General features: G+C 45.2%; 1 protein-coding gene across 6 annotated transcripts in view; it reads left to right on the forward strand.

Annotated features, from left to right (window-relative positions):
* Positions 1-16,143, forward strand: part of flna (filamin A, alpha (actin binding protein 280)) — a 49,460-nt gene that overhangs the window by 14,053 nt on the left and 19,264 nt on the right. For all 6 annotated transcript variants that reach the window (XM_078288011.1, XM_071918709.2, XM_078288014.1 and 3 more), the window contains exons 3-18: positions 5,119-5,370; positions 6,498-6,595; positions 7,845-7,992; positions 8,327-8,445; positions 8,596-8,673; positions 8,891-9,053; positions 9,504-9,704; positions 12,419-12,556; positions 12,857-12,983; positions 13,406-13,542; positions 13,710-13,906; positions 14,100-14,213; positions 14,319-14,462; positions 14,985-15,108; positions 15,488-15,648; positions 15,776-15,866. In XM_078288011.1, the coding sequence (XP_078144137.1) occupies positions 5,119-5,370; positions 6,498-6,595; positions 7,845-7,992; positions 8,327-8,445; positions 8,596-8,673; positions 8,891-9,053; positions 9,504-9,704; positions 12,419-12,556; positions 12,857-12,983; positions 13,406-13,542; positions 13,710-13,906; positions 14,100-14,213; positions 14,319-14,462; positions 14,985-15,108; positions 15,488-15,648; positions 15,776-15,866 (2,292 nt within the window). The remainder of the gene's footprint in view (positions 1-5,118; positions 5,371-6,497; positions 6,596-7,844; positions 7,993-8,326; positions 8,446-8,595; positions 8,674-8,890; positions 9,054-9,503; positions 9,705-12,418; positions 12,557-12,856; positions 12,984-13,405; positions 13,543-13,709; positions 13,907-14,099; positions 14,214-14,318; positions 14,463-14,984; positions 15,109-15,487; positions 15,649-15,775; positions 15,867-16,143) is intronic.

The raw sequence follows: 16,143 nt of genomic DNA on the forward strand, positions 1-16,143 counted from the left end.
TTTGGGTTTTATTTCAATATTATGTTCTATAATTCATCTTTGAGCTTTCTTGAGCAAAGATAGAAAGGGAATTTGTTTTTTATTGTTGTAGGAGCATAATAGGAAGGCATATATACTGTGCTATATTGGCTTATAAATCACACTGGTGTTTTTGTGTGTGTGTGTCAGTGATAAGGATAGTATGGAATGTATGACATTTCCTCAGAGTGTTCTGTCTGACTGGGTTTTAGGGTGGTCACTCCAACCCCTCCCCCTCTTCCAGGCACAACTCTGTGTGTGTGTGTGTGTGTGTGTGTGTGTGTGTGTGTGTGTGTGTGTGTGAATGCATGTGTGCACCTTTTGTCCTGCTTGACCTAGCACACATTGGCTATCTTAATGTGCGAGAAGCCAGCCAAAATTAAATTTGTTCAGTATGTTCAGACTCAAACATGATATAGTCTTCTTGACTCAATGCTCAATACATTATACATTATACATTATACATTTCAAGCCCTAGGCAAATGTTATGTGAAAAGCATTAGTTATTCAGGGTTGGGTAGGTTACAATAAAAATGTATTCTATTATTGTATTCTTTCACTTTAAAAGTATTCTCAGAAGTAATCCTCTAATCTAAAGTATCTGTAATCAGAATACATTAGGGTTTTTTATGCAATGTAACAGAATACAGTTACATTTATTTGTATTTAGAGTATGTAACACTTTTACCAAGTATTCTGATACTACCAAATATATGATGCAAATTGACAAGTGACTGCAGACATAGAAATGGTTGAATTGCTTGCTGGAAGATTCATGATCATATATGGGGAGATGAGTTTGACTCCTGACCAGGCATGATATATGGATTCAAACTCATAATGTTGAAAGTAAATGGTGAATGCCTTAGACCTCTGGGCTATCAGGACGTCCCGACCACATCTACATTTCTGTCCTTTTCCTTACAAGATCTCAGGATTAATGTGCTCCAGATGTTGCAATACAAGCTGAATTTTGTGCTGAACCTTTCCTCCTTCTCTCATTACTCTCTGCACTTCATCCTCTCCTCCCTCCCTCTCCCATCCCGCAATGCTGTTCTTGGGTCAGACTTGGGGTCAGGGGTTGTGATGATGTCATAGCGATGCCATACGGGGTCGCAACAGCGAGCCAAAGAGATGAGTCATGGGAGTTTTTGGGGTAAAAGGAGCTCAGACACACACACATACATACATACACACACACACACACACACACACACACGCACTGAATACAGTAGCCTTCACACTTCATTGACTCTGTCTGTGTCTCTCTTTCGTTTCCCCTTTCTCTTTTTTTCTCTCACTCGCTCTCTCTCTCTCTCTCTCTCGCTCTCTTTCTCTCTCTCTCTCTCTCTCTCTCTCTCTCTCTCTCTCTCTCTCTCTCTCTCTCTCTCTCTCTCTCTCTCTCCTTCTCACACACACGCACGCGCGCACACACACACTCAAAGGGGGGGTATGAGTCAGCAGAGGGGGAATGCGGCAGTCTGTGTCCGTATATGGGCTCCATCGGACTCGGTGCACTGTGGTCTGCTGGGAATGCTGGCAGATTCCTCGCATGTTTAGTGGCTTTCTTTGTGTGTGAGCGACATGAATCAAATAGCAACACATACAGACACACACACACACACACACACACACACACACACACACACACATACACACTTACACGTGATCAGAAAATTTAAGTGCATTTATGTCCTAATAGTTCCCATGAGGACAAGCTTTTCTTGCTCCCTAAACCTGAAAACTGGATTCCTCACTGAACTTGTCTCCCCTTCAGATAATGCTTCATACTGGACTCACTTGATTATTATTGAAAATCTGAAGACCTTTTGTAGGTCAGTGGAGTAAGGCACTAACACTTATATTATATTACATACCTACCTAAACATTATAGCATGTGTCCTTAGTCAATTGACCCCAATCTTGCTTCAGACCAGTCAAAAAAAGAGAAAGATAGATAAATAAATAAATAAAGACCGGTTTTAGACCATTTTAGTTCCGCTCTTCCCAGCTCTTGGCTTCACTGTGGCTCTTTTCTGGTCTTGTTCAGGTAATGTTGTGGTCTGGTTTCAGTGTGTTGGTGCTGTAGTGGCTTACAGGCCACTATGTGACACACCCCTCCTTTATATGCTGAGCTGCATTCCTACAGCATGTACCAACCTGCGGTACACACACACACACACACAGATACACACCCTTCTATCAGTGCAAATCACAAATTACAGCAATCAGTTTTATCTTTGTCTTTGGGCAATGTTTCTCTGCCTCTCTCTCTCCTATATAATCTGTCTTCGCTGTCTCTCACATGTCTCTTGCTCCATTGCTCTTCTCCGTCCCCTCACCACTTCTTCTTTCCTATCATTCCAGAGCCGACTGAGTTGCCACTCGGTTGCCATAGCGATCTACCCCAGTCAGAGTTCCCATGGTGATGGGTCATCCAAACAGGCCTTCTCTCTGACTCTGCTTCACTTTATCAGCATGCGGAAAATATTTTTCCCCCGCTGACAAGGGAGCAGCTGACATGTCATGTATCGCAGGGTTGGCAGCTTGCTAGCGCGTCTCTGTTGGAACATGAGTGAAGCCGAACCAACTGAGTCAGACGGGCAGATAGACAACAGATGTCCCCGGCTACAGTTGTTCTGCATCTAGGCAAATCACTCCTCTCTTGTTTTATGTCTCGGAAATTTGTGGTCATTTAAAGTCTTCCGGGATGTAGCATGTGTGTCTTTCTGTGTTGTTGGACCTCCTGTCCTGGCTGACTAGCCGCCCCACCCCCCTCCTTCTTCTTCTTCTTCTTCTTCTTCTTCTTCTTCTTCTTCTTCTTCTTCTTCTTCTTCTTCTTCTTCTTCTTCTTCTTCTTCTTCTTCTTCTTCTTCTTCTTCTTCTTCTTCTTCTTCTTCTTCTTCTTCTTCTTCTTCTTCTTCTTCTTCTTCTTCTTCTTCTTCTTCTTCTTCTTCTTCTTCACGCATCTAATTCCCCCACCCCCCCATTGGCTTAGACCCCCATCACAGCCCCGTCCTCAAACCATTCCTGCAGCTCTCGGCCAAACAGCATCAGACCCCTTGCCTTCTACTTCAGGCCTTAAATATTCAGCCTCTTTCATTAGTCCCCAGCCCCCAACCACAGCCTCAGCGCCCGCATGCAAAAACATCTCAGAGAAAAAAAAAAGGGGGAAGCACACAACGGTCTCGCTTTAGAATAATTGGAGGACTCCATTGTTGCCATGGTTGAGCTGCCGCTCCCATGAATTATTCCCGTCTAGACAACGGCAACAAAACAAGTCAAGTCTCTTTGACACGGTTGTGGAAGTTTGGAGACGGAGGGAGCAGCGCTGCAGAAGCAGAATACTTTTTAAACCAAGTGGGCCACGTGCTCCGTGTGCTTTCCACTTAGAAGTACTGATGTAGGATCACTGGTCAGGTTATATCGCCACAGAAACATAACTATGACCCAAGAGGAAAACCAGCATCAGATCAGCTTTCCTGTCCAAAGATATTCTTTTAATTCATACTTGTATACAGAACACCTCCTCTATTTTTTAAGCCTCTTCCTCTCTTTTTCCATCCTTCCTGCATGCCTTACTGCACAGTGTGTGCCAAAAGTCTGGAAACAGGTGTCAGAGCTGCTTGTCAGAAGTGGGACTCGATCCCACGCCTCCATTCAGAGACCCAAAACGTTGACTTTTCAGATTCTCTGTGGGATAGCCTAAAGCCATAGTTTCAGGCCCCATGTGGAGACCTCCAATACCCATCAGCCCCTTACACTAACCACAACTTTAACCCTTAGTTCCTCCTTTACTCTGTTCTAATCCCCCTCAGCTGGAAGAGAGAGACCCCTACACACACACACACACACGCGACTCCACCCTTCCCTTAAGGCTGGACCTGAGCAATCGTCCCTCGCGATCAACTGCTTGTTGTGTAACATGTGTGCGCACCCCGGAGTGTTGATGTTAGGGGTGTGTGCGTGTGTGTTGTGGTTGTCTTCCTCGTGTCTGGACTAGTATCTGGTTGCATCACTTTCTCCTCCGCTTGCAGCCATGCAAGTGGTTCTGTCTCAACACGGCCCCACATCTTTCAGAACAACTCATAATTTAACTCGGTGTGCCTCTATGTCATGCAGGAATTTTGTAAAACTCACTGTGAAGCGTCATTGAAATGATTATCTCTCTTAAGATATCAGCTTATAAAATTGCATCATTTTTGAGGATGCGGTTGTCTGTACTTGTTGAGAATGATGAACATCAGGTGACACATGGATATTTTGCGTTTTGTAATGACACAGTTCATATTGCTGCTGGTGTGTCCTCTGTGCCTCGGGCGGGAGCAGCTCTCATGTGAACGTCTATATTACTCTTGCGATATGATTCATCCGGAAAATTCCCTCTCCACTCGTCTTGATACTGATTCTTTCACAATTTCTCTCCTCCTCTTTTTACTCCCAGTCTGTGCTGTGTGTGTTTTATGCCCGTCTTTTAATAGTAAAGTATAAACGCTGAAGTGCCATGTTGAATGTCAACATGAACTATCGTTATCTCGCCCCAGGCCACGCTTGGTGATTTCTAGGTATGCCGTCCTCACCCCCCCCGACAGATTAAAGCCGTACAGCAGATAGCAGAGACATTCCTGAGGGAAATTTAGAATTTGAACCACAGATCATCACAGATCTTAGCTCATCAAAACACTGAAGTTGAGGTAGAGGACCAAAGATTAACTCTGATCCTGAATCTGTCCTCCTCTTCCTCTTATCAAAGACTGTTTTTCATTCAGTCTTTTCTCCCCTCTAGATTCTTTATAGTAGTTTTGACCTAATTACATTTTGAAGGGGGGTTGCATCCCCATTGTTGGCACACATTATTTAAATGCCTTCCCCTTTTAGCTATAGTGTTGAAAGGAAAATTTGTATGGAAAATTTCAAATTATCTTCCCCCTGCCGCCGTGGTTACTTGACCTAAAATCTGTCTCCCTCTCTCTTCTCCTACTCATATTCAGAATGAAGTTTTGGTTTGTTATTTACAATTGTTTTAGCGCTGTCTTTCTCTCTTCTAAACTGTGGATGATGGTTAGTTAACACCAAATCTGTCCTTTTTGACATCTCCAGACTCCAAAGCCATTGTGGATGGGAACCTGAAGCTGATCCTGGGTCTGATCTGGACGTTGATCCTGCACTACTCCATCTCCATGCCCATGTGGGACGAGGAGGAGGAGGCGGACGACGGCAGGCAGAAGACGCCCAAGCAGAGGCTGCTGGGATGGATCCAGAACAAACTGCCCGAGCTTCCCATCACCAACTTCAGCAAGGACTGGCAGAGCGGCCGAGCCCTGGGGGCGCTGGTCGACAGCTGTGCTCCAGGTCTGTGTGTGTGTGTGTGTGTGTGTGTGCGTGTGTGTGTGTGTGTGTGTGTGTGTGTGTAGGGCACCAGAGGTTGACGATAGAGGTGTTTTGTGTACATGTCAAGTATCAGTTTGTCTTTTAGCATCGTACCTCTCTGTAACAAGCGGCTCTCTGCGTACAACAGTAATAGACAGCTGCAGACCCAAGGTCAGGGAGAGCGTAAGTGCGTAATGCTCGTCTGTGTGTGAGAGGAGAAACTGAGGGCGAGGTCGACGACGAGCCCGACAGAGGAGGCCGAGAGCCGGAGAGACAGAGGAGTCGATGAGAGGAGAGGAGGAGCACTCAAACCTCCCATTATGGTCTTGTTAAATAGGAAAGTGAGGAGAGAGGAGGGCCGGGGTGGGAGGTGAGGAGGAACAGGGGAGGAGGGGTGGGAGAGGTAGGTGAGGGAGAGCGGGGGATGAAGGAGGTTTCTGTTTACATGCTCGGGATGCTTGGCATACCTGTAGATCTCCAACAGGCTGCAGCGGGAGATAAGGGAACAGGAAAAGCTTTTATTTCTGTCCGGCAAAAGAAACATTTCCAACACCGGCTTGAAAGAGAATGTCTAATAACAACAAATCAACAAATCAACCTCCAGACTTGAAAGTCCATTATGAACCTCTTGAACAAAAGCGAATAATTGATTGTATTAGCTTGTATAAATTCAAGGGCAGCCATCTTGAGGAGACACGTTTTGAATTCTCCTCATATCTGTTGGATGTCATCAAGGCTATAAGTTGAGAGCCAGGCAGTCGACATATTGCCCCTAATTAGACCGCTTGGCAGTAACACATGAAGCTCTCAGCTTCTCTGTGCAGAGAAGGTCAAGCTCATTTAAATGTTTCTGTTATCCAACGCTGTCAACAAGGAGATACCGTTTCACCATTTTACACAGTGGGCGCCTCATTCCCTGAAACTCCTTTTTAATATCGATAAAGTGTGTTGCAAGTTCCTGATGCTTTCTCAGGCATTGAATTGGCTGCAAGGGAAAATGGGAGATTATGATGTTTAAGTGCAAGTTAATATTTGTGTGTGTGTACCTCTCTGCTGCTGTCTGTCTGTCTGTCTTTGTGGATCCAACTCACCTCCACTCTTTCCCCCAGGTTTGTGTCCTGACTGGGACCAGTGGGATCAGAGCAAACCAGTGGACAACGCCCGTGAGGCCATGCAGCAAGCTGATGACTGGCTGGGCATCCCACAGGTAAAATACACCTAGTCTGGACACATTGGCTTTATCCTAATCAACTCTGGCCTTGTAAACTAGTTTACCCTGACCTACAGTAGTTTTGCGTTGTGGTAACCTAACCTAGGCCAGCTTTGTGAACTAGGCTGGGTTGGCCTCTCTCCAGACCTGCCAGACTTTACTCTTATACCTCTTTCACACCGGTCTATAGTGACCTGGAAAATACATGAGTCAGCCATCAGTGCACGGGTTAGTCGACTCCCCAAAACATCCCTGTTCAAGATCAGGGTTGAGACCCAGACCGACCTTCCGCTCTACTTGGTGTGAAGGTTCAGTGTTAAACCATAATGCCATCCGGCGTGTTGATCAGACTGTAAACATTTCTACTTTCATTGCTGCTAAAAGTTTGCAGCCCACAGGATGTTGCCATGCACAGCGCCTTGTCTGAATTACCCCCTACACGGGACGGACCCTGATCAACATGTTGATCAGGGTCCGTCCCGTATAGGGGGCACATACCCACACTGGCACACTGGCACATACCCACACAACAAAATTACATTATAATGTAATTTTCCCGGAGTTGTGTGGGTATGTGCCAGCGGAATAAGAGATGTTCCCTTGGACATCACAATAAGAAACAGAATGTCCTTAATTCAAACATTTAATCTCCTTTAGTGTCTGTCCAAAAAGGAAAGGCAAACATTTTACTGGGAGATTTTGAATGGAAGTCACCAAATTTCAGTTTACTGTGCTATTATCCTGGGTTGGGCATCGCTGGTGAAGTGACATGTCTCACAGTATTGTGCTGGCAAGATTGGCACAGAGCTGGCAGCTGGCACAGCGTAGCGTGCTGACAGTTGGTTCTGTGGTTGCTGGTGTTTCCGCCTGCAGCTCTGCTTCTGCTGAGAAACAAACTTTCTCCCTTCCCCTGCTGTCTCTGTGGCTTATAAAATCAGACAAACAAAGAGCGTGTCTTTGTGTGTGTTGGCGTGTGTGTTCGTCTCAGGTGCTTTTTGAAGTCTGAGTTGAGCTGTGGTAGGCGCTAGACTGTGGTTTAGATCACTACGAAATCACGCCGCTCTCCTCAGTTGATCTGTGTGGGTAATATGTGCCATGGTAACCAACCAAACACTCACTCAGCCTCCCTTCCCTCTTTCTTGAGCAAATATGTGAACAAGATTAGATCGAAAGAGGGATTTCTCCATGGGAAAAACAGCCCTTTCATTATGAGAACTTTTTTTTTTGTCTCGCCTTGGTCTCTTAGGTGATAACCCCAGAAGAGATCGTTGACCCCAACGTGGACGAACACTCAGTCATGACCTACCTGTCCCAGTTCCCCAAGGCCAAACTGAAGCCTGGCGCACCACTCCGACCCAAACTCAACCCCAAGAAGGCCCGTGCCTATGGGCCAGGTACACACACACGAACACATCTGCATCTACACTTCAGGAGGGACGCTTTATTAGCAGGCAAATGTGGTTCCATTCACTAGAGCAGCTGGATCAGGTTAAGAGCAGAGGTTATTTAGATGTTTACAGCCATGGACTCAAAAGAGTTAGTCCAAAAGCTTGGTACTTTAAAACACATAGGAATTTAAGCTTATTCTACTCTTGCACCCATTGTAAGTCGTTCTGGATAACACTGTCAGATAAATGCTTAAATGTAAAATATAGATGTAAAACAGCTTTCATGCCTTATGTGGGTACCTGCAGCTCTCAACTCTCCTGCCATCCCTCCTCTTTCCAGGTGTTGAGCCTGTTGGTAACGTTGTGATGAAGAAGGCTGTGTTCACCGTCGAGACCATCAGCGCTGGAATGGGAGAGGTGCTGGTCTACGTGGAGGACCCTGCAGGACACAGAGAGGAGGTACAATACTATGCATATACAATACAGGCACTGCATTTATTGACCTCTGGACCTGCACCTTAAAAAAATTCCATGTGTGGGTATTCTGTTACTGTGTTTTTAGTTCCCTGTGATATAGTGTGTCTTTTTTTTTTTTTTTATTTCCTCCAGGCTAAAGTGACAGCCAACAACGATAAGAACCGTACCTACTCAGTCTTCTACATCCCCAAAGTTACAGGCATGCACAAGGTAAACCTATAGCTGTACTCCTTATGCTTACCACTTTGATCTTTAAGTGACAATGATTAGCATCTCTAAAGAACCATAAAATTATAGTTTTAGGCTATAGCTTGTTAGGTTTTAGATTGCTTGACTAACAGTGTGGGCTCTCTCACAGCAGTGAAAGAAGTGGCAGTAAAGCATTCCCATCCATCATGGTTCTCACTCTTTCCTATCTGCTTTGTAGGTGACAGTGTTGTTTGCGGGGCAGCACATCTCCAAGAGTCCCTTCGAGGTGGAGGTCGGCATGGCCCAGGGAGACTCCAGCAAGGCCACGGCCCAGGGGCCGGGCCTCGAGCCCTCAGGAAACATTGCCAACAAGGCCACCTACTTCGATGTCTACACAGCAGGTAATAAAACACAGACAATGGCAATGAGGTTTTTGTCTCTTGTAGTTGTTGTGTTGAGGTTACCTTCATTACGGTAACTCAAAATTGATATATTTGCGTCTGCAAAAATGTATAAATCAACCAGCCTATCATCTCTCTGGTGTCGTTGGTTGAGGTTAGAAATTGAATGCATGTGGTTTCATGATGTATTTTAATACATGTGAAACTAACTTTTTTCATCCTTCTATGTTCCACTTCTCTCCCTCTCCTGCTTCTCCCCTCCCCCTCCTTCTCTCCCTCTAACCCCTTCCTCTCACCCTTCCTTTGCCCACCCACCTTCATCTATCCCTTCATTCCTCTCTCCCTCTCTCTCTCTCTTCCTCTTCCACCTCCCCTTTCCCTTCATCCCTCAACACTCCCTCCTGCCCTTCTTCTCCACCTCTGCCCTCTCCTCCCCCTTGATCCCCCCAGGTGCTGGCATCGGGGAGGTGGAGGTGGTGATCATGGACCCGGCCGGTAAGAAGAACACGGTGGAGTGCAGCATTGAGGACAAGGGCAACAGCAGCTACCGCTGCACCTACAAACCCACCCTGGAGGGCCAGCACATCATCTACGTCACCTTCGCTGGGGGACCGATCAGCAAGAGCCCCTTCACGGTCAACGTGGGAGAGGGTAAGGCCGTCCTGTAGCCAAGAGGTCACGAGTTAGACCCCGCAACAGCATTAGCCCTGTCGAAATAAGTCCTGTCCCTGAGCAAGACACTGAAACCTATAGGGTGTCTGTATAGAACGTAAATGGAAGATAGAGGCTAGTAATGGAATAATACAGGAGCAGTAAGCAAGGAGGGGTCAACAATTGCTTTGTATCCCATAATTCTTTGCTTTTATGCAACATGCTTCCTCTACATATCACCAAAATCACCTGAATGGAAGTCTTTTAGTCAAACTATTTCTCTAGCATTCAGGTAATTTAGGTTGTTCAAAATATTTGCAATCACTTTGACACTTGATTTCTCAACCACGTGTCAGTAGTATTTCCCAATGTTAATCTCATATCAGAGCAATCTTCTGCTCCCATGAGTTACATTGAAACCTCTCCACCATTGTGACCCCTCCTTATTTTCTGCTCCTATGGGTTACTTAGTAGTTTGAGAGTTAATTAAAAGAAAGGTAGAAAATGAAAGAAAATGGAGGAGTGAGTAAAGGAGGGAGGATGGGGGGAAGTTGGGGGCAAGAGGATAAAAGTGGAGTGACTAACAATGAGGAGGAGTCAAGATGGATGGAGCAAAACTAGGTTTGGAGGTAGAAAAAGGCAGGGAAGGAAGATTAAAACAGATGAGCCTTCTGAGAGAAATAAAAAAGATGGTACAGGTGAAGGGAAAGACAAAGTCACAGATCATTCAACTTTTAGTTTGTACCCCAATTAAAGCACATAGAACACATGGATCTTAAATTCATCAAGGATGACACAAAGTCCACTGTGGGTCTTGATCATAACAGTGACAGTGTTTGGAAGACAGTTTTTACACCTTTACAATTTGCTCACTTTCTCAGCTGTTCTCTGTTGAACTTTGTATAATGTCTTGTTGTCTGTTTCTGCTACTGTACTGGATGTTGTTTTCTCTCTATTCTCCTCCCCTCTCCCTCCTTCTCTCCTTCTCTTTGATAGAGGCCTGGTGGTATCTGTCCTCTCTCTGGAACAGCCTCTTCCTTCTGCTGTCATTTCCTGTTTCCTGGGATCTCTCTTGGGTACCCACTGTGTGTGTGTGTGTGTGTGTGTGTGTATGTATAAGTGGGTGAGTTGAGTCGATGTGTGCCCTTGTGGGTGTTTGACTGAGCATGAAAAAGTGTTTTATCCTCTACTCTGTGTGTGTGTGTGTGTGTGTGGGTGAGTTGAGTCGATGTGTGCCCTTGTGGGTGTTTGTCTGAGCATGCAAAAGTGTTTTATCCTCTACTCTGTGTGTGTGTGTGTGTGTATTGAATTGCATGTCCTTACTTGTGACTAATTCCCCTCTGTAGACGGCTTTACGTGTGTCATCTGCCTGTAAAGCTCTAAACTCAGACTGACTCAAACATCCCCAGCACTCTGTCTCCTTATTAGGAGTCTTCAACAAACCCATGTGGAAATACTTGTTCTTACGTGCGGCGAAGAAATTCACAAATATTTTCTCACATTTAGATGGAAGAATACCATTAAGCTGCAATTTGTATGTTTCCAGGAAGTTAATGCCGCTGGAACATGTTGGGCTTTATTACTAGGTATCAGTTGGCTAAATGAAACACAAAAATTAATAATTGTATTGCATGGTTAACAGATTTTTTTTTTTGTCATAATGATACATGCTTTCATTTAGAATGTCTGCTGTAGTTTTGTTTCTCAAATCTTCCAGACCAATAACTGTAATTACTTAGCTCTATGATTATTGTTTTTTTTCAGAGAATGCATTCAGTTATCGATCCCTCTCAATTCAGGATCACATTTAAATTTATTTTAATGCTTAAAATTTGTACAAACTGCAGCTGTAATGATGTGGAGGTCAATTAAGTGCCAAGGTGACCTGAAACCAAGGATGGTATTTTTCAGGTTGTTGTAGCCTACACACATCTTCCATTACATTTGAATGCAAGATGAGTGATATCCTGTTTTTTTTTTTCCTGATTTTTTGTGCTCCTGATCACATCCCTGCTCAACTTAGCTGATAAATATTCATATTAACATACACCTGTCTCCATTTCTCATAAATTATCATTTGTGATTACAATGGTTAGGCCAAGTTTAGTATATAGATGTATCACTGACATCGAAATTGATTTAATAGAAATGTACATTTACTTTTTCTATCCCATTAAAATGCTTTGTACTAGTACTCCCCTGTACAATATCTTGTGCCCGCTTTCAGTCGCTTGTGTCCTGTTCCTGTGGGGTTTCCTGAGCTGCCAGCAGGGCCACCCGACCGTGACTCAGCGAGTCCTAATTTATACACTTCTAATCGGGCGATGGCCACCCCACTTCCTGTGTGGGGATAAAGGCTCACCGCCTCCGCTGTGGCCTATGAATCCGCTCTTAAGGTTCAGATACATAGGAGGGTAAGAAGTAGAGGAGGGAGGGATGGGAGGGGGCAGGAGGAAGAGGGGAAAAGGACAATAGAAAAGCACTAAAAGCTTTCCAGCAGCCCTTCAGCGTGATGGATGTGCCTTAGATGGAAATTGTTTTGTTTTCATATCATTCACCCCGCACCTCATTCCTTTTCTCTCCACTGAAACCACTGCTATCACATGTGGTCATGATGTTGGAATCCAAATACTCAAAGCTGTCTCTGTCTCTGTTGATCTGTCTGTTTCTGACTCTCTCCGTCTTTCTCTCTCTCTCTCTCTCCCTCTCCACAGCATGTAACCCCAGCCTCTGCAGAGCTAAGGGTCGTGGTCTGCAGCCAAAGGGCCTGAGGGTGAAGGAGACCGCAGACTTTAAGGTCTACACTAAAGGAGCCGGCACCGGGGAGCTCAAAGTCTCCATCAAGGGCCCCAGTGAGTGACGCTACAAACACCAGCAGGATTCTTCTTTTTACCAATGCCAGCAGTTTTAACCTGAGCCTCAAGTTTGGTCTCAAATTATTATTTATCAATTCCATCTTACAGCAAGAAGCAGCAAGAAGCAGTAAAGGGGGAAAAAAAGTTTGAAAAAGTTTAACCAGAGCTTAAAGCCTGAGTTTGAAATTTTTCAATGTTTGGTTTCCTTTTCCTTACTTGCCTCTTAAAATTAGGAGCAAGTTGGAGTAAAGAGAAAAAAAGCATGTGGCATTGATGTGTGTGTGTGCGTGTTTGCAGAGGGTCTTGAGGAGCCATGTAAGAGGAAGGATCTAGGAGATGGCGTGTACGGTTTTGATTATTACCCCACCACACCTGGAACATACAGCATCACCATCACCTGGGGAGGACAGCACATCCCGCGCAGGTACACACACACACACACACACACACACACACACACACACACACTATCTCTCTTACAGCCTCGCTTGTTTGACTGCAAAATGTCATTGATCATTAAACCTTATACCTAATAACTAGAGGTCTGTATCCACAAGTGAGTACATTTCCTTCCTTCTAATATGTAAAAAAAACTTGAGCAACAACGATAAAAGGTGTACTGGACACATGCACACAAAAGTCCCTCATTTGTCAAACTTAGATCTAGTTGCTCATTTTTGGAAGCAACAACGGGGAAGGAAATTAGATATCTTATAGAAGTAAAACACACACAAGCACATGCACACACACACATACTCTCACACTGCAAACTGTAACAAATATTACAGTTCACCTCTGAATCATATCAGCCTGTCATTGTGATTGATCTCGCTCTGCTCTGCTCAGTCCCATTGAGGTGAAGATCGGTGCCGAGGCTGGCCCGCAGAAGGTGAGAGCTTGGGGTCCCGGGCTGGACGGAGGCGTGGTCGGCAAATCTGCCGACTTTGTGGTGGAGGCTGTCGGAGACAACGTAGGCACACTGGGTGAGTGAGCCAGGGAGACGGCAGAGTGAACACACATAAAAAATCCTAAAAGTATTTGTTCTAGTAAGTTTCCCAAGTTGTACCTTCTGTTGCTCATTGATAGACTGCTCAGCGGTGACTTCAGCTTTCTGCAGCTCTTCGTAACTTTGTTTTCCCTCTGTTCCCAGGTTTCTCGGTGGAGGGTCCGTCTCAGGCCAAGATCGAGTGTGACGACAAGGGCGACGGCTCCTGTGACGTGCGCTACTGGCCGACAGAGCCTGGGGAGTACGCCGTGCACGTGCTCTGCAACAACGAAGACATCCAGCACTCTCCCTTCATGGCTGAGATCGTCAACCCACCAGGGAAAGACTTCCACCCCGACAAGGTATGCACACACCCAGTAAAGACGTGGACACAGCTGCACAACACAATATGTGTGATTACACAAATGTACAACAGAAAACTGACATTTGTGTTAGTTTTTGTGCAACTTTTTTGTTACAGAAAGAAGTTTCCCTAACTGCCGTTCAAACGTAGAATTGTGTTTCTGATAAGCTTTGTGAATGTGTTTATTCCAGGTGAAGGCCTACGGTCCCGGCCTGCAGAGCAGCGGTCTGGCTGTTGGAAAGCCAACTGAGTTCACAGTTGATGCCAAGCTGGGAGGGAAGGCCCCTCTGAAGGTTGCGGCTCAGGTACGACTACACCCTCTCTTTCCCCGTACCTTGCTTTTACCAACCTTTCCTCTTATCCATTCCCCCTTACTTCACTTACCTCTTTCTTTCTCCGTGGCTGTACAGGATGGTGACGGCACTCCTATGGACGTCCAGGTGAAAGATAATGGCAACGGGACGTACACCTGTACTTACACCCCACGTAAACCCGTCAAACACACTGTTATGGTCTCCTGGGGAGGAGTCAACATCCCCGACAGCCCCTTCAGGGTGAGTACACACACACACACACACACACACACACACACACACACAATACATACATACATACTCAGAGAGGCTTTGCTAGCAACCACATCTGGCACCGTCATGCAGGTCCATTGGAGAATTGGCTGTGTGCAAATGGCTAAATATAAAATGAGGCTAGAAAAAGAGAGATTTTAGGTTACTGACACAGGAAACTATATCTTGTCTTTAGCTGGCCCCCTCTGGTCCTCTGGTCCTAGTTACTACTGCAAAACACCCTGAGCTGTAGCTTGGAAAAGTCAGCTCAGTTAACCTAAACAAACAGCTGTGTTTTTAGCTAGCTAACTAATTAGCTCGCTGGCTAATTTGGCAAAGCACTAATACGACTAGCAGTCACTAGGCCAACCAGCACTAACGTACGCTTCTACTAGATTAATTAGCTAGTGCACAAATCAGCAAGACAGTGAAGGATAATGCTAGCTCACAAGCTGAACTTACCTTCTATCATACTAAACCTCTCTTTTACTGTTATGGTTTTGCCAACAGATGACTGTAGGAGCGGGCTGTCATCCTAACAAGGTGAAGGTATCAGGACCTGGTGTGGCCAAGACTGGCCTGAAGGCCTTCGAGCCAACGTACTTCACTGTCGACTGTGCAGAGGCTGGTCAAGGTAAAGTCAGTTTTATACTCTTTCATACAATAAGCTACAGTAGGCTACACTCCAATAAACTGTTGGTAGTTTACAAACTATATAAAAGGATTTTGACAGGTGTACATGAGTTACAAAGCTTGTTTTTTTTCTTTGGAGTGTGTGGTTAATATGTTTTCTCTCCTTTACACGTTACATTACACATTGCATATCAGGTGTGTTTAAAAAATGAGCTTTGCCCTTTCATTCTCATCAGTATGGGCTGCTTTGATTTCACCAGTTTTTGTCCCCATTTGAATTTAATGTAATGAATGGTTACAACAGTAGAAGCAAAATGGCTGTAGAGGGACAGTGGATTGGTATAAAGTGTATTAAAATGAGTTTACTCTCTCCTCTTCAGGTGATATCAGCATAGGGATCAAGTGCGCCCCCGGTGTGGTGGGACCCGCCGAGGCTGACATCGACTTCGACATCATCAGGAACGACAATGACACCTTCACCGTCAAATACACTCCTCCTGGAGCGGGCAGCTACACCATCATGGTCCTGTTTGCTGACCAGGTGTGTGTGTGTGTGTGTGTTATATGCTTTTGATCATGCATTGTGTTTATGTGACATGATGGCAGAGTGTTTGTGTTTGCTAAAATGTGTGTTTGATGACGGTTTTCCTTGTGTTTGTGGTGTCTAGGCCATTCCAATGACTCCCATCAGGATCAAGGTCGACCCCTCACATGATGCCAGCAAAGTGAAGGCAGAGGGACCAGGACTTAGCCGCAGTGGTAAGAACACACACACACACACCAACTGTATCGGTTTATGAAGCCTCCTATGTGAAACATCTACTCTACACACTGTAATAAGAAACTAACTATATTTCATTGTATAGCTCTGCAAGTTCCTAATTTTTTGTCCCCCCACCAAAGGGGGGACTATGGATCGGTCTCCGTCCATTAGTTTGTTAGTCACACTGTAATGTTGACTTTGTGCCGCTAGGGGGCGGCATTGACAGTGAATGGGGACTCAGTGGTAAAGCAGGTCATCATCATCATACTATAA

This window comes from Centroberyx gerrardi, chromosome 14 (assembly GCF_048128805.1).
Source record: "Centroberyx gerrardi isolate f3 chromosome 14, fCenGer3.hap1.cur.20231027, whole genome shotgun sequence".
Lineage (NCBI taxonomy): Eukaryota > Metazoa > Chordata > Actinopteri > Beryciformes > Berycidae > Centroberyx > Centroberyx gerrardi.